The following is a 24,946-nucleotide window of genomic DNA, read 5'->3' on the forward strand; positions in this document are numbered from 1 at the left end:
AATAGCAGAGAACTTTCCTAATGTGAGGAAGGAAACAGGCATCAAAATCCAGGAGGCACAGAGAACCCCTCTCAAAATCAATAAAAATAGGTCAACACCCCGACATCTAATAGTAAAACTTACGAGTCTCAGAGACAAAGAGAAAATCCTGAAAGCAGCTCGGGAGAAGAGATATGTAACCTACAATGGTAAAAATATTAGATTGGCAACAGACCTATCCACAGAGACCTGGCAGGCCAGAAAGGACTGGCAAGATATCTTCAGAGCACTAAACGAGAAAAATATGCAGCCAAGAATACTATATCCAGCTAGGCTGTCATTGAAAATAGAAGGAGAGATAAAAAGCTTCCAGAACAAACAAAAACTAAAGGAATTTGCAAACACGAAACCAGCCCTCCAAGAAATATTGAAAGGGGTCCTCTAAGCAAAGAGAGAGCCTAAAAGCAGCAAAGATCAGAAAGGAACACAGACAACATACAGTAACAGTCACCTTACAGGCAATACAATGGCACTAAATTCATACCTTTCAATAGTTACCCTGAATGTAAATGGGCTAAATGCCCCAATCAAAAGACACAGGCTATCAGATTGGATTAAAAAACAAGACCCATCCATATGCTGTTTGCAGGAGACTCATTTTAGACCCAAAGACACCCCCAGATTGAAAGTGAGGGGGTGGAAAACCATTTACCATGCTAACGGACACCAAAAGAAAGCTGGGGTGGCAATCCTTATATCAGACAAACTAGATTTTAAAACAAAGACTGTAATAAGAGATGAGGAAGGACACTATATCCTACTTAAAGGGTCTATCCAACAAGAAGATCTAACAATTGTAAATATCTATGCCCCGAACATGGGAGCAGCCAATTATATAAGGCAATTAATAACAAAAGCAAAGAAACACATTGACAACAATACAATAATAGTGGGGGACTTTAACACCCCCCTGACTGAAATGGACAGATCATCTAAGCAAAAGATCAACAAGGAAATAAAGACTTTAAATGACACACTGGACCAAATGGACTTCACAGACATATTCAGAACATTCCATCCCAAAGCAACGGAATACACATTCTTCTCTAGTGCCCATGGAACATTCTCCAGAATTGATCACATCCTAGGTCACAAATCAGGTCTCAACCAGTACCAAAAGATTGGGATCATTCCCTGCATATTTTCAGACCACAATGCTTTGAAACTAGAACTCAATCACAAGAGGAAAGTCGGAAAGAACTCAAATACATGGAGGCTAAAGAGCATCCTACTAAAGAATGAATGGGTCAACCAGGAAATTAAAGAAGAATTAAAAAAATTCATGGAAACCAATGAAAATGAAAACACAACTGTCCAAAATCTTTGGGATACAGCAAAGGCAGTCCTGAGAGGAAAGTATATAGCAATACAAGCCTTTCTCAAGAAACAAGAAAGGTCTCAAATACACAATCTAACCCTACACCTAAAGGAGCTGGAGAAAGAACAGCAAAGAAAGCCTAAACCCAGCAGGAGAAGTGAAATAATAAAGATCAGAGCAGAAATCAATGAACTAGAAACCAAAAGAACAGTAGAACAGATCAACGAAACTAGGAGCTGGTTCTTTGAAAGAATTAACAAGATTGATAAACCCCTGGCCAGACTGATCAAAAAGAAAAGAGAAATGACCCAAATCAACAAAATCATGAATGAAAGAGGAGAGATCACAACCAACACCAAAGAAATACAAACAATTATAAGAACATATTATGAGCAACTCTATGCCAGCAAATTAGATAACCTGGAAGAAATGGGTGCATTCCTAGAGATGTATCAACTACCAAAACTGAACCAGGAAGAAATAGAAAACCTGAACAGACCTATAACCACTAAGGAAATTGAAGCAGTCATCAAAAATCTCCCAAGAAACAAAAGCCCAGGGCCAGATGGCTTCCCAGGGGAATTCTATCAGACATTTAAAGAAGAATTAATACCTATTCTCCTGAAACTGTTCCAAAAAAATAGAAATGGAAGGAAATTTCATTTCATCCAAATTCATTTTATGAGGCCAGCATTACCTTGATCCCAAAACCAGACAAAGATCCCATCAAAAAGGAGAATTACAGACCAATATCCTTGATGAACATGGATGCAAAAATTCTCACCAAAATACTAGCCAATAGGATCCAACAGTACATTAAAAGGATTATTCACCACGACCAAGTGGGATTTATCCCTGGGCTGCAAGGCTGGTTCAACATCCGCAAATCAATCAACGTGATACACTACATTAACAAAAGAAAGAACAAGAATCATATGATCCTCTCAATAGATGCAGAAAAAGCATTTGACAAAGTACAGCATCCTTTCTTGATCAAAACTCTTCAGAGTATAGGGATAGAGGGTACATACCTCAATATCATAAAAGCCATCTATGAAAAACCTACAGCGAATATCATTCTCAATGGGGAAAAGCTGAGAGCTTTTCCCCTAAGGTCAGGAACGCGGCAGGGATGTCCACTCTCACCACTGCTATTCAACATAGTATTAGAAGTCCTAGCCACAGCAATCAGACAACAAAAAGAAATCAAAGGCATCCAAATCGGCAAAGAGGAAGTCAAACTCTCACTCTTTGCAGATGATATGATACTTTATGTGGAAAACCCAAAAGACTCCACCCCAAAACTGCTAGAACTCATACAGGAATTCAGTCAAGTAACAGGCTATAAAATCAATGCACAGAAATCAGTGGCATTCCTATACACCAACAACAAGACAGCAGAGAGACAAATCAAGGAGTCGATCCCATTCACAATTGCACTCAAAACCATAAGGTACCTAGGAATAAATTTAACCAAAGAGGCAAAGGATCTGTACTCAGAAAACTATAAAATACTCAGGAAAGAAATTGAAGAAGACACAAAGAAATGGAAAAACGTTCCATGCTAATGGATTGGGAGAACCAACATTGTGAAGATGTCAATGCTACCTAGAGCAATCTACACATTCAATGCAATCCCCATCAAAATACCATCCACTTTTTTCAAAGAAATGGAACAAATAATCCTAAAATTTGTATGGAACCAGAAGAGACCCCGAATAGCCAGAGGAATATTGAAAAAGAAAAGCAAAGCTGGCGGCATCACAATTCCGGACTTCCAGCTCTATTACAAAGCTGTCATCATCAAGACAGTATGGTACTGGCACAAAAACAGACACATAGATCAATGGAACAGAATCGAGAGCCCAGAAATGGACCCTCAACTCTATGGTCAACTTATCTTTGACAAAGCAGGAAAGAATGTCCAGTGGAAAAAAGACCGTCTCTTCAACAAATGGTGTTGGGAAAATTGGACAGCCACATGCAGAAGAATGAAACTGGACCATTTCCTTACACCACACACAAAAATAGACTCCAAATGGTTGAAAGACCTAAACGTGAGACAGGAGTCCATCCAAATCCTAAAGGAGAACACAGGTAGCAACCTCTTCGACCTCAGCCGCAGCAACTTCTTCCTAGAAACATCACCAAAGGCACAGGAAGCCAGGGCAAAAATGAACTATTGGGATTTCATCAAGATAAAAAGCTTTTGCACAGCAAAAGAAACAGTTCACAAAACCAAAAGACAACCGACAGAATGGGAGAAAATATTTGCAAATGACATATCAGATAAAGGGCTAGTATCCAAAATCTATAAAGAACTTATCAAACTCAACGCGCAAAGAACAAATAATCCAATCAAGAAATGGGCAGAAGACATGAACAGACATTTTTCCAAAGAAGACATCCAAATGGCCAACAGGCACATGAAAAAGTGCTCAACATCGCTCGGCATCAGGGAAATCCAAATCAAAACCTCAATGAGATACCACCTCACACCCGTCAGAATGGCTAAAATTAACAAGTCAGGGAACGACAGATGTTGGCGGGGATGTGGAGAAAGGGGAACCCTCCTACACTGTTGGTGGGAATGCAAGCTGGTGCAACCCCTCTGGAAAACAGTATGGAGGTTCCTCAAACAGTTGAAATTAGAGCTACCATTCGATCCAGCAATTGCAGTACTGGTTATTTACCGCAAAGAAACAAATGTAGGGATCCGAAGGGGTACGTGCACCTCAATGTTTATAGCAGCAATGTCCACAATAGCCAAACTGAGGAAAGAGCCAAGATGTCCATCGACAGATGAATGGATAAAGAAGATGTGGTATATATACACAATGGAATATTATGCAGCCATCAAAAGGAGTGAGATCTTGCCATTTGCAACTACGTGGATGGAACTGGAGGGTGTTATGCTGAGTGAAATAAGTCAATCAGAGAAAGACATGTATCAGATGACCTCACTGATATGAGGAATTCTTAATCTCAGGAACAGAGGGTTGCTGGAGTGGTCGGGGTGGGAGGGATGGGGTGGCTGCGTGATAGACATTGGGGAGGGTATGTGCTATGGTGAGCGCTGTGAATTGTACAAGACTGATGAATCACAGATCTGTACTTCTGAAACAAATAACGCAACATATTTTAAGAAAAAAGAAAAAGAAGAAGATTGCAGGAGAGGAAGAATGAAGGGGAGTAAGTCAGAGGGGGAGACGAACCAGGAGAGATGATGGACTCTGAAAAACAAACTGAGGTTTCTAGAGGGGAGGAGGGTAGGGGGATGGGTTAGCCTGGTGATGGGTATTAAAGAGGGCACATTCTGTATGGAGCACTGGGTGTTATGAACAAACAATGAATCATGGAACACTACACCAAAACAAATTATGTAATATATGGTGATTAACATAACAATAAAAAAATTAAAAAAAAAAGAAAAACATATACTCAAGTGTAGTTCATCAGACTTTTCTGGTATACACAGTGTTTTCAAACTCTTGGAAGGGGTGAGGGCTGTGCTTTTTATCTATTTTACTTACTTAATTTGTGACAGAATGATTCTGCTGCTGAGAAAGGAAAAAGAGCACGGCAAAAGTTAGTAATCGATAGGTGTATATGAACTACCTCTCAGAACTGGTTAGTTCTTTGTATTCTGATGATGTATTCTGCAAATGATTATCTTGCAAATAAATTTCAGCTGTTCTCTTGATGGTGAGCACCAGAATTCAGCCACTGAGAGGATATTTTTTCATTATTAATTGATAATAACTCTTTAAAAGCAACATTGGAAGCCAGATAACAAGTGGAAATGATATATTGAGTGTGCTGAAAGAAGACAAATGCTAACCTATAGTCCTGTTCCCAGAAAAATTATCTTTCAAGAATGGAACAAAATCATTTTGTAGGTTAATTAAATTAAGATAGCTTCCTTGGGGTGCCTGGCTGGCTCGGTCAATAGAGCATGTGACTTTTGATCTCAGGGTTCTAAGTTCAAGCCCCACATTGGGCGTAGAGATTACTTAAACATTTTTTTAAATCTCAAAAAAAAAAAAGCTTCCTGGCAATAGACCAACATTAATGGAAATTCTAAACAAGGATTTTAGAAATAAGGAAAATGATCTCAGATGGAGGGAAAAGTGAATGAAGAGAAAATAACATAAATATGTGGATAAATAGAAATGTGGACTGTATCAAATAATAACGCTATCTTTTGGGATTTTAAAAACATTAGCAAATACAAAAATAGCATAAGTTGGGAGGAAGGTAAAGTATTCTAAGGGCCTAGATTTAATTGTTCAAGAAGAGAATATTAACTTCTGACTTTGTGTAGGGGTAGATGTTATAGTTTCTGTAACTTCTTTGTCCAATGTGGTAGCCAAATGTAGCTATTTAAATTTAATTAAAAATTAGTTTCTGAGTTGCACTAGGTATATTTCAATTGCTCAGTAGCCACATGTGGCCAGTGCATATCTTATTGAACAACACAGATTTGGAATATTTCCATTATTACAGAATGTGCTATTGGATAATGCTCTTTTAGAGTAACTATGAAAAGAATAGAAAACATAGTGGGTAACTTCTAGATTAGTAGAAAAGAGAAAAATTAATCTAAAGAGAAGGAAGAAAGAAGAGGTAAAGGAATGTTGAACTGATGGGACAAAGAGTAGATTTAATAAGTTCAAGTATATAAATAATTATAGTAAGTGTAAATAGGACTAAATGCTCTAGTTAAAAGTGATTCTGAGGTTGGGTTAAAATAATATATATTTATTATTCACAAGAGATATAAAAAACAAAGGTTGCAAGTAAAGAGGGGGAAAAAAAGATGCCATACAATTGCTTAATGTTTAATTTGCCGAGGAGATATAATTGTTTTAGATTTGTATGTGCCCAGAGACACCTAGAAAGTAAATACCTGATTGATTGCTCATTCTTTGGACCCATGGGAACTGCCACAAAGAATAAAGGTCAGTTTTTTTTTTTTTTAAGATTTTATTTATTTATTTGAGAGAGAGAATGAGATAGAGAGAGAGCATGAGAGGGGAGAGGGTCAGAGGGAGAAGCAGACTCCCTGCTGAGCAGGGAGCCCGATGCGGGACTCGATCCTGGGGCTCCAGGATCATGACCTGAGCCGAAGGCAGTTGCTTAACCAACTGAGCCACCCAGGCGCCCTAAAGGTCTGTTTTTGACAAAAATAAAATTTGTGGGCGCCTGGGTGGCTCAGTCATTAAACGTCTGCCTTCGGCTCAGGTCATGATCCCAAGGTCCTGGGATCGAGCCCCGCATTGGGCTCCCTGCTCATTGGGAAGCCTGCTTCTCCCTCTGCCACTCCCCCTGCTTGTGTTCCCTCTCTCGCTGTGTCTCTCTCTGTCAAATAAATAAATAAAATCTTTAAAAAAATAAAATAAAATTTGTATGCATCTAATCATATAATCTCAAACTATATAAAGCAAAATTTAACAGAATTATAAAAAGAAATAGATTGCCATACTGGAAGATGTTATGTCTTTCTCTGTAATTGACAGAAGCAGAAAATAAAACCTAATGAATATATACTTTAAAAAAACTAATAAATTTTTATTTTTGAATAATTTCAGATTTACAGAAAACTTATAAAGATATTACAGAGAATTCCTGCATACTTTTCACCCCATTTCTCTTAATCTTACATAACCTTGGTACACATATCAAAACTTAATATTGGTACATTACTATTAGCTATATTAGAGTCTTCATTCACACTTCAATTTTTTTTTAAGTTTTTATTTAAATTCCAGTTAACATACAGTGTAATATTAGTTTCAGGTGTATAATATATTGATTCAACACTTCCATGCATCACCTGGTGCTCATCACGACATGTGCACTCCTTAATCCCTGTCACCTATCTCACCCATCCCCCTACCCACCTCTCTCTGGTAACCATCAGTCTGTTCTCTACAGTTAAGAGTCTGTTTCTTGGTTTGTCTCTCTCCTTTTTTTTTCCTTTGCTCGTTTGTTTTCTTTTTTAAATTCCACATATGAGTGAAATCATACAGTATTTGTCTTTCTCTAACTGGCTTATTTCATTTAGCATTATACCCTCTAGCTCCACCCATGTCGTTGCAAATGGCAAGATTTCATTCTTTTTTATGGCTGAGTAAGATTCCATTGTATATATACACCATATCTTCTTTATCTGTTCATCAGTCGATGGACATTTGGGCTTTTTCCATAATTTGGCTGTTGTAGATAATGCTGCTATAAACATTGGGTGCATGTATCCTTTTGAATTAGTATTTTTGTATTCTTTGGGTAAATACCTAGTAGTGCAATTGCTGGGTTGTAGGATAGTTCTATTTTTAACTTTTTCAGGAACCTCCATACTGTTTTCCAGAGCAGCTGCACCAGTTTGCATTCCCATCAGCAGTGCAAGAAGATTCCCCTTTCTCTAAATCCTCACCTATTATTTTTTGTGTTGTTGATTTTAGCCATTCTGACAGGTGTGAGGTGATATCTCATTGTACTTTTGATTTGTATTTCCCTGATAATGAGTGATGTTGAGTATCTTTTCATGTGTCTGTTAGCCATATGTCTTCTTTGGAAAAATGTCTGTTCATGTCTTCTGCCCATTTTTTAATTGGATTATTTGGTTTTGTTGGGTGTTGAGTTTTATAAGTTCTTTATATTTTGGATACTAACCCTTTATCGGATTTGTCATTTGCAAATATCTTCTCCCATTCCATAGGTTGCTTTTTAGTTTTGTTGGTTATTTTCTTTGCTCTGCAGAAGCCTTTTATTTTGATGTAGTTGCAGTAGTTTGTTTTTGCTTTTGTTTCCCTTGCCTCAGAGACATATCTAGAAGGAAGTTGCTGCAGCTGATATCAGAGAAGTTATTGCCTGTATTCCCCTCTAGTACTTTCATGATTTCATTTCTCACACACTTCACCAATTTTTCCACTAATTTTTGTTGTTCCATGATCTAATCTAGAATAATACATTGCATTTAATCATCATATCTTCCTAGTCTCCTGTCCATGACATTTTCTCCTGTTTTTTTTTTCTTGAACCTGACTATACATTCATGAAATTTACAAAAACTGACCTGTGACAGGGCTATAAAGCAAGTTTCAGCAAATTTCTAAGGATTTAAATCACATAGAGTATAGAATATCTTCTGACCACAGTGCAGTTAAGCTAGAAATCAGTAGAAAAACAATAGAAATTGTTTGGGCCAAAAAGGATAATGAAAGTCAGAGTATATTTTAACCTGCACAATAACTAAATCCATATCAAAACTTGTGAGATTTAGCTAAAACAGCTTTTAGAGGGATTTTTAAAGCCCTAAATTCATATATTAATGAATAAGAAAAGATTGAAAGCTAATAAACTATATATCCATTTTAAGAGCAGAAAGTGTTTTTAAAAAAAGATCAGAAAGTATTAAAAAGCAGAAAGTAAGATTAACAAAGCTAAAATCTTCAAAATTCTTCAAATAAACATTCTTCAAAAAGATTTTTTTTTTTTTTTTGACAGAGAGACAGCAAGAGAGGGAACACAAACAGGGGAAGTGGGAGAGGGAAAAGCAGGCTTCCCTCTGAGCAGCAAGCCCTATGTGGGGCTCGATCCCAAGACCCCGGGATCATGACCTGAGCTGGGATCATGACCCGAGCCGAAGGCAGATGCTTAATGACTGAGCCACCCAGGTGCCCCCTTCAAAAAGAATTTTAAAATGACAAACAGAAGGGGCGCCTGGCTGGCTCAGTCGGTAGAGTATGTGACTCTTGATCTTGGGGTTGTGAGTTCGAGCCCCATGCTGGGTATAGAGATTACTTAAAAATAAAATTTTTATTTTTTTATTTTTATTTTATTTTATTTTTTTAAAGTAAGTATTTTTTGTTGTCAGTAACAAATAACTTTTTTTTAAAGATTTTATTTATTTATTTGACACAGAGAGAGACAGTGAGAGAGGGAACACAAGGAGGGGGAGTGGGAGAGGGAGAAGCAGACCTCCCGCCAAGCAGGGAGCCCAGTGCGGGGCTCGATCCCAGGACCCTGGTATCGTGACCTGAGCCGAAGGCAGACGCTTAACGACTGAGCCACCCAGGCGCCCCAAAAATAAAATTTTTAAATAAATAAATGACAAAATGAAATTTTAAAAATATGTCATTTACATAGCGTAAGTTCCTAAGAATAAAGCTGACAAAAAGATGTGCAAGATCTCTGTGTGCACAATTTTAAATTTGAGAGAAATTAGAGACCTATGTAAATGTAGGTCTCTATTCTTAGATTTTAGATTTTAAGACAATTTATACAGATGTCCATTCTCTCTAAAGTAAATTATAGTTTCAGTATGACCCTAAACAAAATCCCAACAGATTTATGGGGAGTAGTTTTGGAATGAGACAAGTGGATTCTATAATTTATGTGGAAATGCAAAGGGCTGGGAATAGAAGTCATGATATACTTGAAGCAGAACAAGCAGGGAGGACTTGCTCTTCCAGATAGGAAATACTTTAAATATTGTAATTAAGATTTGGACCAGTGACAGAGAATAGAGAAGCCAAAAAGACCATGCATATATAGACAGAAGACACTGTAGAGCAACAGGGGAAAGGCAGTCCTTATAATAAAAGGTGCTAAGGCAATTAGGTAGCCATTACATATTTAATTAGATAGCCAGTTAGATAGCCAATTTGGATTTCTAATTAGATAGTTAATTGGAAAAGAATGAAATTATTTCCTCCAACTCACAGCATAAAATTTGTTCCATATGCATTGATATTTAACTGTAAAAGCTAAAACTGCCAAAGTTTGAGAGTATGTTTCTGACTTTAATGATAGGAAAGGATTTCTAAACAAATACATTAACCATGAAGAACTTTGGTAAACATGACTACATTAAAATTGAGAACTTGTATTTATTTAAAGAAATGCCAAAGAAAATGTAAAAGCAAGCCCCTGAGAGGATTACAACTTATATAATGAATAAAGAGCTCCTACAAATATATATATATATATTTTTTAAGATAGGCAACCCAGTTTAAAAAAAAGCAAATGACTTGAACAAGCACTTTTTATAAAAATGGATATCCAACTAGTGAACATATGAACTAGTCCTCAGGGAAATACAAATAAAAACCAAAATGAGATACCACTATACACCCATTAGAACATAGAACAATTAATATTTAAAAGTCTGACAGTACTAAATGTTGGAGAAGATGTGCAATGTAGAGAATTCTCATTTCCCACTGATGAGAAAATAAATTAGCTTTCTGTTTTGGAAAGTAGTTTGGAGTTCTGTAGCAAAGTTGAGGATAAGCATACCTTAAGACTTAGCAATTAGACAAAACATATTTCCTAGAGAAACTTTTTATGTGTAGAATAGGATAAATGTATAAGGATATTCATGGCAGTTATTTGTCATAGCCCAAAACTGCAAGCAACTTAGCCATCAAAAAATGAATGAAAAAAAATTATATCATGGTATATCCATACTGTGGAATACAATGAAAACAAAGAACAGCTGTACACCACTACATATAACTACCTAGCATATAATATATTTGCTTATTTGGTTTGTTGTTTGTCTTTACTCTAGAATGTAAACTATATGAAGGCGTAGACCATTTCTTTTGTTCACTGCTGAGTCTGCAGTTTCTCTAACAGCACCTGGTACACAGCTGTGCATAAAAGGCTCCCAAATGAATTAATTGAATGAAACGCTAATGTAGAGATTTGGCCTATGAAATCTCTGTATTGAAATCTTTATATTGTTCATTGCTGGTCTATGGAAGTACAATTGATTTTTGTATTTTTATCTTTTATTTGTATTTTGTGGATTCCTTAGGATTGAAAATTCAGATCCTTTGGAGTTAATGAAGTTAAGTCACTAAGGAAAATTGCTGTAAACAATAAAAGTGTTAAGAAAAATAATGAAAATCTAAAGGAACTGTGCCTCAAATTGCTTCTTAAGGGTCTAAGTTTTCATTTTAAATCAAAACTGGAAGTCATACTCTTTTGTGTTGTTTACATAGAATTGTAAGATTCTGCTTTCAAAGAAAAAGCCTTATTGGCTCTACCGTGAAAGATTGACAAGTGAATACATTTGTGTATTTTAACATGAAATGTTCAAGATGTGTATATAACATTTTTTCACAACTCCCTGCTTTGACTTTTTTCAATTAACTGCTCTTCTCAACAGTTGGTCCCCACAGTGGTTCAGAGGTTTTTTTCCATCCTAGAATTTTGCAGGAACAAAGAAATTATAGCCTAGAGCAGTTTTTCCTAAACTTTGCTATGCAGCAGTGGAATGAAAATTTAGACAGCTGAGAAGCAACTTGAGCCTGGAATTCTTTTAGATCTTTTTAACAAGCTCCCCAGTTTGAGAACCATTGTCCAGAGTATTATTTGAACAGATATATGTGAAGACTTGTGGTATTCAAAGTGTAAGTATTCAAGAAGATCATTGGATATGGAAAGAAAACATTGGCCCTCTTATGTTATATCTATATATTAATTTATATTTGTTTAATTATATGTCAATACAGTAGTACATGTAGTTTATAAGTAAATATATTTTACAGTTGGGATGGCAATCAAAACAAGTTGTTTAGACACCAGAAACCTCTTTGTCTTCAGTAGTCAAAGCAAAGTGTAATGGAAGGAGAGTAGAGATGCCCAGTTTCATTTTCCTTCAGCTTAAAACTTTGCATTTACTTTTCTACTCTACTGCCAAAGACAAAGATTAAATAAGACTCATGAGGCAAATACTATCCCTGATTAATGTATATTAACTTTTCTTCAGGAAAATGACATAGTTATGTCTACTTGCATCTCCACTATACTTTGCTGACAACTAAATAATAAATGGGAGAACTTTGTTAATCCCATAAATTATCTTTAGATTTGCCTTGCTTTAAATGCAAAATATTTGTTTTTAGAAAAAAACCTGAAATATTCTTATTTTTCCTCCTGAAATAGTTTACTTTTTATTTTAATCACTAGCATCTTTACAACCTTAAGAAATAAAGTTGCATGTAATAATCCCATTTCATTATTTTTTGCATAATTGAAATACAGCTAAGCAGTATTTTTCATAATGTGTTATAGTGAGCTGTAAACAAAATTAGGAACTGTTGGGTGTTGATTTTCTTTTTCACAAGTCATATTTTTACATTTAATATTAGAATAAAACCCTGAAGAGTGATGTGGGTTTCTTTGTTACTGTTTTTAATCTTATCATGATTAGTGAGACAGTCGTTTGTTTTCTAGATTGATGACATTGTAAAAGCTGTTGGTAACTGCAGCTACAACCAACTAGTGGAGAAGATCATCTCTTGTAAGCAGTCAGACAATAGTGAGCTCGTTAGTGAAGGTGGGTGAGTGCTGCTATTACCTGATTTATTCTTGGCAAAATAACTTGTGTTATAATATACTAGCTTTTAAATGTCATAAATAAGCCTTCTAAAAAAATCCAAGTGATGCTACTTGCAGGAATTAAAAGAAGTAATTATTCATAAAGATACCAGTGAAAGGTTTTTTCTAGAACCCTTTTTGCTTGACTTCTAAAATCAGGCCTGGGTTCTACTAAAAGTCTTTGGAATCACTTGGTAACTTTGATACGATCAATTACCCAGGAGTTATTGATAATTACCTTTTTTTAAAAAAAGGATTATTATTTGGGAGTACTGAGTGAACTTTATAATTCATCCTCTAATTGATTGAAATGAGTATTATGTACTCATTTCAATGAGTGTTTATTTTAGTAGAGCTCTGCCTTATGTTTCAGTACAATATAGTACATTAAAGCACCATTCTAAATGAAAGTATACCTCTGATCATCAGATTTCCTAATCCTTAACTAATTAAAATTGCTAAATTTATCATCGTAGAAGCAGTTTCATGTTTTTTCAGCTGTGTTCTGATTAATGAAGGGAAAAGCACATTTGAAACCAGAATGCTATCAGGAGCCATAGTATTTGGATATATCTTTCCTACAACCCACTTCACTTTCTTGTAAATATACACAAATACTTAGGCTGCTCTTCTCCTCTGTTTGAAGGGTAAACAAGATAGAAATCATGAGAAGTAGGGGATGGGCTTCATCATCCTCTCAGACAGTTCTTTTACATGAGGTATAATAAAAGTTGATTATAATCACCACATTTAAAAAAATAAAACTGACTCCAAGAGTATATAAGAACATATGAGAAGGTATGTACATGAATCACATACTATATTAATCAGAACCCAAGTAATTATTCAGTTATCCATAAGTTTAACATGTTTATTCAAGAAGCAGGTAGCAAGAAAAGAGAGTATTTTAGTGGAGGCTTATCCTAGGTTTTTACTTGTAATAAATACATAAGCATACAGGGATACTGATCACTGATTTGTATGACAGCTCTTTCACTGCAACCCAAGGCAACAAAGTTTAATTTTAGGGGAGAGAGGAGCAACAAAAGCTGTTAAAAATACTTTCAATTAACAAAATTCCATTCACTAGAACTTTCCATTCCTTACCCAAACTCTTATTACTATATATTCCTAAAAAAACAGACGATAAAGAAAATTTCCATGTGTAGGTTCCAGCTTTCTCCATAACTTCCAATATGCTATTCAGTAGTAATTGAGGGAACAGTAGGATTCAGCAAGTGTTAACAGATGGAATAATAGCTATATTAGGGATATTTGGGTGAACAGGCTTATAGGGTAGGAAGCTATAGGAAACACTTGGTAACAGCATTTTCCCCAAGCGAGGCTGTAATGTAATGTACTTAGGCACTATGCTAATTAACAAAGTGAACAATAACAAAAATCCAGCCCTTTCATCACTTCTTTCTCTCACCTGATGTTACAACTATTGTTACTGTTTCTCTAACATTGATTCCCCAGGGTAACAAAAAACTATAACTAATTTATATAGTATTGATACCTTGAGAAGAACTCCTTGATAAAAGCAAGGAAGGAATCCTCCTCTTTAGTGCTATAAAATTTTGGGGTAATATGTACCAGAATTGATTAATTCCTTGGTATATAAATTTTATATGGTAGAATTCTGCATATCATATTTTTATATCAAGGAATAATTATATGTAGAATTCAGTACAATTAAGAAACTACAAATGTGTAGTCTGAAATAATTATTCAGTTCCAATGGTTACTTGTATAGGCTCTAAGAAATGGTATAGGAAAGAAAAGGCCACAATGGACATTTTTACTTATAGTGTAGCAATTTAGCTCCCCCCCTCATTGTTTTCTTCCTCATATTTTCTTGGGTATAGTGTTCAGATGAAGGAGTCTGCTTTCTTTTTCTGTTTAGCCCCCAGCTGTAACTTTCCTTCTGAATCAATAAAATATCCCAAAGGTGGTTTATTTCTAATCCTTCTTTATTAAAAAGTGTTAAGCTTTAATCTCAGGTGATAATTACTAATTTTTTTAATTCAAATATTTCATTTCCATAAGGTACAGAATACAAGATATTTTTAACTATCTTTTTTTATAAAAAAGCAGTGTTATTTAGCTAAATAAAATTAGATATTCTTTTACCTTCTTTCAGATAACATTTTTTTTTCTTTTGATGGCAATATCTTGTAAGTAAAAGTACAGAACTTTTACATGTACATAGAGAGTATGTATTATTTGCTATGTCTTTTGGATGGCAGTACTTTTTTGAATCTAGTTATAATGATGGGTGTGGCATGGCAGCAAAAATCAGTAAGGAAAAAAAATAGCACAGTACCAGCTGCCAGACTTTACTAGAGCTGGTCATTTAATTCCAGAAGCTTTCTCAGGAATAATTTCTTCTTTAATGGTTATTTCTAAGTTAAAAAAAATGCTTAAATAATTCCAGAATATTCATTCATTCAAATATTTATTGAGCCTTTATCATGTGCTATCAACACTGAAGATTATAGTTTGAATTCATGTTATTTCTGATTAAATGATACTGATTTTCTTTTTTATGTTGAAAACTCTCAAATCCATAAAAAAATTGGAATAGTACCGTGATTATTTATGCACTTTGCCTGAATTCACCAATTATTAACATATTGAAGTTTTGCTTTCTTTCTGTGTTTACACACACACACACACACACACACACACACTTTTTCCTAAGTCATGTGAGAATTAGTTGCAAATATCATAGCACTTTACCCATTAATGCTTCAACAGTTGTCTCCTAAAAACAGGAATTCTCCTATGTAGTCACAATACAATTATCTCAGGAAATTTAGCATCAATACAATACTCTTATCTAATATACTGTTCATATTCTCAATTTTCCAGTTGTCCCAATAATGCCCCTTTTAGCTTTGAAGTTTTTTCAATGTAGGCTCCAGTCAAGAATCATTTAATTGTCATATCAATTTAGCTTCCTGTAACCTAGAACAGATCCTTAATCTTTTTTCTTTCTTTTCTTTTTTTCTTTTTGGTCTTTTCTTATATTGACTTTTCTTAATAATCCAGGCCAGTTTTTTTGTAGAATAGTCCTCAATTTGCATTCATTTGATTGTTTCCTCATGAATAGAATAGGTCATATATTTTTGGTGGGAATACTACATAGGTGATACTGTGTCTTTCCCAGTGCATCAAATCAGGCAGCACAAGATAGATATATGATTATCCCATTATTGGTGATGTTGAAATATGGTATGATTAAGGTGGTATCTGCCAGATTTTTTTGTTGTAAAGATGTCCTTTGCCTTTTGTAATTAATTAGTAATCTCTGATATCATGCTTTGAAACTGCGGGAATACCCTGTTCCCTAATAATCTTTTAGCCAGTACAATTGGCATTCATTGATTCTTATCTGAATCAACCGTTACTGTGGTGGCTAGGATATTTCTATTCCTTCTGCATTTATTAGTTGGCAGTTTTCTGTAAAAATAAAAAGTGTTTTCTCCTCCCCCATTAAAAAATTTTTTTATCAATGTAGACTCACAGATTTTTTTTTATTCAGTGTGTTATAATCCATTATTATCGTCACTCTATTTAATGCTTAGAATTGTCTCAGATTTATCCAGTGGAATCCTCTCAGCCTGGATCCCATGTTCTTTTAACATGTCTTCATTTCTTGAGTACTTCCTTATTTTATGGCACAATAGGGATGTTCTGGTCCCTACTACATTCCTGGAATCAAATTATATGAGCCCTTATATTTCAAAGAAGATCTGGGTATTTGTCATATTAAAAGGGATTGTTTTGTTGCATCCTCTTGGGGAAAATGTTAATATAATAATGTATTTGATTTTTGAATATTGATAGTAGATGAAATTAAAAAGAAAATCATTGTTTAAAACTATCACACTGTGACAAAGTTCTGATTGAGTTTAAATATGAATGCAAATCTTAAGCAGTGCCAAATCTAGCCAACATTTAAAAATAAGCTGTTTTCCTTTTTTCCTGTATCCTCTTTTTGTTCCTTTTTACCTAATTTTAGTGCCTCTGTTTCTATTTCAGTTTCTTTAAGGCACTTAGTACCTTTCTGTTCTCTAATAACTCCTCAGTAATGAAGGAAAGTAATTTGATAAATTTAGTATTGAATTTCTGAAACTAAGAAATATTTTCAAACACACTAATGTCAAGAAACAATTTTTAATTTAAATTTACGTTTAGTAATATAATTTTATTATTACCATTATATTAATTTTAACCTTACTTTAGTATCATTAATAACAGTATCTGTAACATTAAAATTGAAATTTAAGGGGCACCTGGGTGGCTCAGTTGGTTAAGCATCTGACTCTTGATCTCAGCTCAGGTCTTGATCTCAGGGTCATGAGTTCAAGCCCCACATTGGGTGGGTGGAACCCACTTTAAAAGAAAAAATGAAGTTTAAGCTAAATGTTGCAAATAAACTGTCATTTGAAGCAATGCAGATAAGTAAACTGCTATGTAACACTTAGAATTGTTTACCAAAATTTGTTTAATTGGTTATGAAAAGTTGAAACTAGATTAGGCTTTTGAACATTCCATGAAAATCACAGGGGTCATTTTAAGAGTTGGTAAAAGAATTAGGAAACATTGTTCTCTCTAAGTCTAAATTAGAATATGCTTTATGGCTTGGGAGAAATACAATTCAGTTTGCATTTATAGTAATCAGCACTAAATTTTTAAACTTAATACCAATAATTCTCCTGGGTTCCAGTCTTCACTTTGCTGTTACTAGTTTTATGTCCTCGAGTGAGTCATGTATTCTCTCTTGAGCTGATACCCTGTTCTCTAGAAAGAAGTACCTGAGAAAGACCTTTCTAGTGTAGCATTTTTGAATTTCACACACATGAAATAATGTTGTGAATTCAGTAATCTCCACTCATGTTTTGTATCTTTTTGAAAGGGATTTTTAGAGAGGATATTGTGTGAGATGTGGGAGGGGTATTTAGAAACATCTTTCTGAAGGAAGCATTTAGTAACGTGGATATTATGTAGAGCAGTGGTACTTTTCAGCATAGATATAGTGCTTAAGACTGAAACTTGTTATATAGCAAGTACTTTAGTATATAGTCTACTCAGTAACTTAGTACTTAGCAAAGTAATGATAATAACTGAAGGGGGGGGAGCTCTACTAAATGTATAAACCCAAGAAGTTGCAAATGGGTTATAAATTTCCTTTGGCAAGGGCCTTTTGTATAACTTGTTTGCACTTCTCCTCCAACCTTAACCAATTCCTTGGAATAGTGTGATACATTGGTAGTTTTTTACAACCACTTTGCAGCTTGAAGTGCTATAGCTTGACACCAAGGGCGAGGGATAGAGAGGGAGTGGAATAAACCTATGTTATCCAGCTGCCTCTGGCCCTACGAAGTTTATTTTTCAATTTCTTGTTGAGGTGTCAGTTTCTTAATGTAGGTTTATCTTTCCTCCCTGTATCTGCACCTCTCTGCTTACTTATAAAACTTTTTAGAGCATTCTATTCCACCCTACCACACCCCCACCCCCACTGCTTCTGAGACATTCCTTATTAAAGGAAGGGAGCAGAAGGATGAAGGAAGAAAAAGCAGGAAAGAAGAAAAATACAGCCTTTTAAGTTATTTATACAGATTCTCATTATTCCTGGTAGTTACGTTCTGTAAAGTTGCAGTGAACATTAAATTCATGAATACTGAACCACTATTCCTAGGGGAAACACAAGATTAGGTTCCTGTGAGCCTCTGGTCACAAGATTTTCAACTGATCCATATATAACCTTGTTTTATTTGTGTTTCTGTTTAGAGACCCCTTATTTAATACATACTGTTGATTCATTAACATTAAATTCATGGCCAACAGCAACTATAAATCACGTCTGAATGAATCTACAAAAATATGTGTTTTCTCTGTAATGCACATCACAGCCTTTGACTCCCCAGCACTTCAGTATGCTTGGGGGCCATTTTACACACCCAAAAAGACATACCTATAGACTGTGAAAAGTCTATTTATAGTAAGAAAGCTGCAACAAGAAGGCAGAATGTTGCCTTGTTTGACCTCAGTGGGAAATGTGTGCATTGACTCACAATTTTTGCCACTTTGTACAGATCCAAGATTGACCCTGAAGCACAGCAAGTATTGATTTTGGATTTATAAATTTTAGTTACTAGGCAAGTTTGCAGATATGAAAATATGATATGAAAGTGCACAAATAATGAGTATCAACTGTACATATATCTTTTAAATTAAACTCCAGAAAACTTCTTTATATTTCATTGTGTTTTGAAAACAGATCATTTCTGTCTCTGAACTTGATATATCTACATAATGAGTGGTATATGTGATAGGACATTAGGATAAAAATGGCATCAGTTATCCCACTGTTTTCTATTTGGTCTCACACCTACTTTTAGTTTTTTAAGGCAAAAACTGAACAGTTTGTGAATTGAGAATTATCTGGGATCTTTGTTAACATCTAAAAGCAACTCAAGTTGTTAAACACCTTTCCATTGGGAAAGTAGCTGTTGACATACATCTTTCATCCCTACCTACTTTTTAAATTGCTAACTCTTGCCTTCTTAATTATTTTAATGGGTTTTAGTTTTATTGTGTCTGTATCTTTTATTGATAGCTGCCTGAAATCCTTTTTGGAAGTAGGTGGAGCATAAGTAAATACATTTATTGTTAAAAAGAATTGCACATAACTGTTTCTTTAGGATGGAGAATGTCTATAAACAATCTTCCATAGCAAAATTAGAAAGAAAAATCTTCAATTTGGAGTCATCATATTATAGTAGTTAAAATCTTATTTTGGTTGGCCTTTCTTCATACTTGGAACACAATGTAAATAGAAAAACTTTTTAATTCTGAAATTATTCTTCCATCTAATATTATGCATTGGTTCCATAGGCTTTGTAGCTGAGCAGTTTCTAAATAACACAGCCACTCAACTGACATACCATGGATTATGTGAACTAACTTCAACGGTTCAGGAAGGAGAACTTTGTGTGTTCTTTCGGAATAATCATTTTAGCACCATGACCAAATACAAGGTATGATATAGAAATAGCTATTTAATTGTTATTCTAAATTAAAGGAGCTGGATTTAGAGATGTCTTATGATCTACTTCAAAATAAAAAAATTCAGCATAATATTCTTTATTCATCAAATTATGAAGGTAATTATTAAATATTTAGGATGCAGTGGATTCGCAATTTAAGTGTTACTTCAAATCAGCTTTTTGTTTTAAGTCTCAACTCCTTTTTCACAAATTACTGCATTAAAAAGTATCATTTCCTTTCTAAGAAAAAAATAAAGATAAACCTTAGAGATAGTACTAGGATTGCTCATGATGGGTGTGTATATTTGAGGGGAAGTTAGAAGAATCAGGATTCGTCTCTATGATAGTGTTTAGTAGTATTAAAGTTATCAGTGTGACTTTAAATTCTTCTTATGCCATTTATGGCCCTGCCAAAAATCTTACTGATTTATCCTTTTTGTTATCTCTTCATCCATCTCTTCCATTTTTACAGCTGCTACCTATTTGAGGAGTTTCTCAACTTATAGGGAGGCTTCTGTGGTAGAATACTGCTCTGATCATGTCAATAATATAGCAAAAATGCTCAGTAGCACTACTGCTATCCTCAGTGCCTAAAGGATAAAAATGCAAGGTATTTGCTACTATTCTCCTATGCCAATACTTTGCTTCAGCCATATAGCCTGCCTACTCATTAAGTCCTGTATCTTCGTACACACTTTATGCTTTACCATTTCTGCATTTTTACCATTTCTTACTCCTTAATTCCTCTTTGAAAAGATCTCACTCCTTTTAGCCTATCCACATTTCACCTAGCTTTTAAGAAGCATTTCAAATACTAACTCTCCAGTACAGCTACTCCTTTTCTCCTAAAACCAGTAGTTCTCAACCAGGTCGTATACTAGAACTACCCGGAAGCTTTTTAAAAAATACTAATGCCCAGAGCCCACCACCAACTCAGTTAAATCAGAATGTCTAGAGGTAGGACCTAAGCATCTGTATTTTTTAAATGCTCCCCAGGTGATTTAAATGTGCAGCTAAGGCTGAGGATCACTACTTTACCCATCCTCCTCTAGCTATTATGAGACTTGTCATTCTTACTTCCCTTACAGATGAGTACCTGGTTACCAGTTTTCTTTTCATGTAAATGTGCCTTCTTTCTCTAAATGAAAGTAAGTGGATTGAAGTCAGGAATCGGATCTTCATATTTCCTTCAACACTTTAATCAATGAATTGCACAAAGCAGTGTAAAATGATTTGTTTGCTTATCTAAGAATACTCTTAAGTACTGAGCAATAGATGGAATTGTTGAATTGCTATATTGTACATCTGAAGCTAATGTAACACTGTATGTTAACTGTACTGGAATTAAAATTTTAAAAAATAATAATAAAAAAAATACTCTGTGGGACACCTGGGTGGCTCAGTCAGTTAAACGTCTGCCTTCAGCTCAGGTCATGATCCCAGGGTCCTGGGATCGAGTTCCGCATCCAGCTCCTTGCTTAGCAGGGAGCCTGCTTCTCCCTCTCCCTCTGTCTGCCACTCCCCCTGCTTGTACTCTCTCGCTATCTCAAATAAATAAAATCTTTTTAAAAAATTTTAAAAAATAAACTGACACTTGAAAAATGAATCTTTTAGGAGTTTAATCAGTTAGCAAAAAAAGGATTAATTCTAAGCAGTTAGAACATGTGTGTGCAAATGCCCTGAGAAGGGAAAGAACTTAACTTCTTAAGGAATTAAAAGAAGGCCTGTGTGATTGAAGCATAGAAATTAAGAGGCATAATATAAGACTAAAAAGATAGGCAGGTACCAGATCTTGTAGAGTCTTGAGTTAAGGGGAGAAACATCTTGGTCTCCTGATGGCCTAGTGGTTCTTTATGTTTTCTTTTTTTTTTTTTGGCTCAGCAGGGGTGAGATCGGTCAATGGGAAAAGAAGATCTCTGACTGTCATTGGTGGTTGTTATGCAACCTCCCCAGACTAAGCTGTAGATGTTTCTCTTTTCTGTCAAGGCCATATCCCTGACCAGAAGTCCTTTACTAGTCAGCTAGGGATTCCCAATGTTCCTATGTGGTTGGGGAAGGGGTACCTCTCCTCAGGCACTTTCTACCATGTGTCTGTTTCTGGACGAAGGATACCTTTCTGTAAGATAATGATAACTCAGAAAATGGGTGCATTCTGCTGTTTCTCTTCTTCCACGTTTTTCTCAGTAAACCTTATTCTGTGGCTAAACAGTGTATCCAAGGTGTTGTATTCTCTCCCTGCCCCCTTTGTACAACATTAAGGTGCTTTGGATTTGGGAGCAAATGTGGATGTGGATTTAGTTAGGAGACCATTGCAGGGGCCAAGTAAGATGTTACAGTGACTTGGACTAGGATGGTAAAGAAGTGCAGAGTAGAAAGATTCCATAGACATTTAGGAGGTAATCTACCAGATTTGGTGATTAGGATGTAAGAACTAAGAAAGAATGGTTTCTGGGCTCTGAGCACGAAGAACTGGGTAAATGGTGGTGCTCTTTATTGACACCGAGAATGCTGAAGAGAAGACGACAAATAGCATGAAATCAGCCTTGGAACTGTTAGAGCTGCTTCTGAGGCATACCTCCAAGTGGAAATGCTGGGTAAATGGTTCAAGACTGGAATAATTTTTGTGTATAAATGGTAATTTGGGGAGAGGATGCGATTTACAAGGAAAATAAAGAATGAGAAGAAAAGAGATGATAGGACAGAGATTTAAGGAGTGCCAATATGTAAGGATCAACTAAAGGAGTATGAACTAGCAAAGAAGACTGAGAAAGAAAAAAAGAAAAGGAAAATCTAAAGAATATGGTATCATGTAAGACAACAGGGAGAGAGTATTTCAAGAAGACTGGAGATCTCAGTTGTTAAATGCTGTTGAGAAGATGAGTAAGGTGAGAACGGGGGGGAAACGTGATACGGATTTCGTTGGTACCTTTTAGAGATGGTGGCAGCAGAAAACTCAATTTCAATTGGTTAGGAAATGATTGGGATGTCAGGAACTAGAAACATCATCTAGGAAACTAGTTTGAAACTGTGAGGGGGGCATAGACATAATGGCTCATAGCTGTAGTGGAGTATGGAATCCAGAGGGTTTTGTTTTTTAATATGAGAGACTTGATCATGTTTCGATATTGAAGGACTCACTAGAGAGAGAAAGGTTGAAGATTCAGGAGAGGAGATAATTGATGAGAGAAGGCTCCTAAGAAGGTGAGAAAGGACAGAAATTTTCACAGGCGAAGGGGATTAGCCCTTGATTGAAGAAGAGACCTCTTTATTTTAAAGGAGGGAAGGAACAGACTGAGTACAGCTAATTTATAGATAGCAGGAAGTAGAGAAAACTACTGTTTGAATGCTTCTAGTTTCTGTTACTATTTGGAAGGCAAGATCATTTACTAAGATTGAGTAGTTAAGTTTGGTAACAGATTTGAAGGAGGTAGTTTGAAATAGTCTTTATGGCATGTGGGAGAAAGTTCTAATTAGAGAAATTAAGAAGGTAGTATTGAGGATGCTAATTATTACATGAATATACCTCTTGTGTGATTTTTCTGCAGAAGTATTCATCAGGGTATAGGCATGGCAAAGGTAGTTATTCTAGATTTGGGACTTTGTTAAGTGGGCGCAGTAAAGAATAGAAAACCAAAGGAGTTTAGGAACATCATTCTTCACGAAGGTAATCCAATTTTTTTTTTAAAGATTTTATTTTATTTATTTGACAGAGAGAGAGAGACAGCTAGAGAGGGAACACAAGCAGGGGGAGCGGGAGAGGGAGAAGCAGGCTCCTGGTTGAGCAGGGAGCCCGATGCCGAACTCGATCCCAGGACCCTGGGATCATGACCTGAGCCGAAGGCAGACGCTTAAGGACTGAGCCACCCAAGCGCCCCAAGGTAATCCTATTTTTATAGAAGGGATAAATGGGAACAACTATCTTGGTGTTCAGTCACTAAGGGAAATGCTTAGTTTCCCTTGTTTACTGTAGTGACCACCAAACTGAAACAGTAACACTGCTTTTTTTGTTTATTATGAAAAACATTTTTGTATTTTTGCTTATACTTCAATATGCATCTCTAAACAAGAATATTTTCCTTTCAAATCACAGTACCATTACTGCATCTAACAAAATTAACTATAATTTTTAATATCATCTGATACCCAAGCTATATTCAAGTTTCCCATTTGTCCCCTAAATTGTTTTATAGATGATTTGTTCAAGCCAGGGTCTAATCAAGGAACATGCATTATATTTGGTGAAGTAACTCTATTTTAATATGATGCAAATCTTGTGTTTTCCAGGGATCTTATAGGCCTGTGAACAATTTACTTATGCCCCATTATAATCCTCTCAGTCCAGTCCTGTTTCCTGTATTCCCATTGAACTATCCAATCCCGAGGGTCTGTAAATAAGACACTGCTTTACATCTGGCAGAGTACTTAATGATTACATTCTTTTTTTATATATAAGAACATTCTGGGTTTTTTTTTTTTCCTTTAAGATTTTATTTATTTTAGAGAGAAAACGCACGAGCAGGAGGAGGGACAGAGGGAGATGGGAAGGGAGAGAGAATTTCTAGCAGACTCCCCACTGAGTGTAGAGGTGACCACATGGGGGCTTGATCCCATGACCCTGACTTCATGACCTGAACTGAAACCAAGAGTCTGACACTTGACGGACTGAGCCACCCAGGTGCCCCAATGAGTACATTCTTTTATAAGAGTCAGAGACACTTTCCCTCCTCATGACCCAGTGGCTGAGAAGCTGATTTACAACAAAATCTATAATATTTCTTTGGCTGTTGGTGTAGAGCTAGAAGCCCTAAAAGAATACTTAATAAAGTTTAGGGATGGCATTCCTCCAACATGGTATCCATTTGCTTGGTAAGGAAATAGGATATAAGATTGTGCCCTTGTTCTATTAAACCTGTTCAGCATTAAAGCTATTATTCTCTACCATTAATTTCCGAGTTGTTAAGAATTTCTGTAGTTCTTTATAAATTTGAGCCCCAGTAATCTATAATTTAATAAGGATATAAAAGTAAGGAAAAACTGTAAAGCTGCTTTTTCAAACAAGATATGGCTACTTTTAATACTACATTAGGTCTTCATAACATTTCACTTTTGAAGACCCCTGAGATTTTAGGGCCATTTT

The 24,946-nt window shown here is 35.5% G+C and overlaps 1 protein-coding gene across 3 annotated transcripts in view; it reads left to right on the plus strand.

Annotated features, from left to right (window-relative positions):
- Positions 1 to 24,946, plus strand: part of MINDY2 (MINDY lysine 48 deubiquitinase 2) — an 80,315-nt gene that overhangs the window by 34,743 nt on the left and 20,626 nt on the right. For 2 of the 3 annotated variants that reach the window (XM_027570579.1, XM_027570578.1), the window contains exons 5-6: positions 12,608 to 12,710; positions 19,658 to 19,800. The exons of the other annotated variant lie outside the window; for it this stretch is intronic. In XM_027570579.1, the coding sequence (XP_027426380.1) occupies positions 12,608 to 12,710; positions 19,658 to 19,800 (246 nt within the window). The remainder of the gene's footprint in view (positions 1 to 12,607; positions 12,711 to 19,657; positions 19,801 to 24,946) is intronic. 3 annotated transcript variants of the gene reach the window in all.

This window comes from Zalophus californianus, chromosome 6, assembly GCF_009762305.2.
Source record: "Zalophus californianus isolate mZalCal1 chromosome 6, mZalCal1.pri.v2, whole genome shotgun sequence".
Lineage (NCBI taxonomy): Eukaryota > Metazoa > Chordata > Mammalia > Carnivora > Otariidae > Zalophus > Zalophus californianus.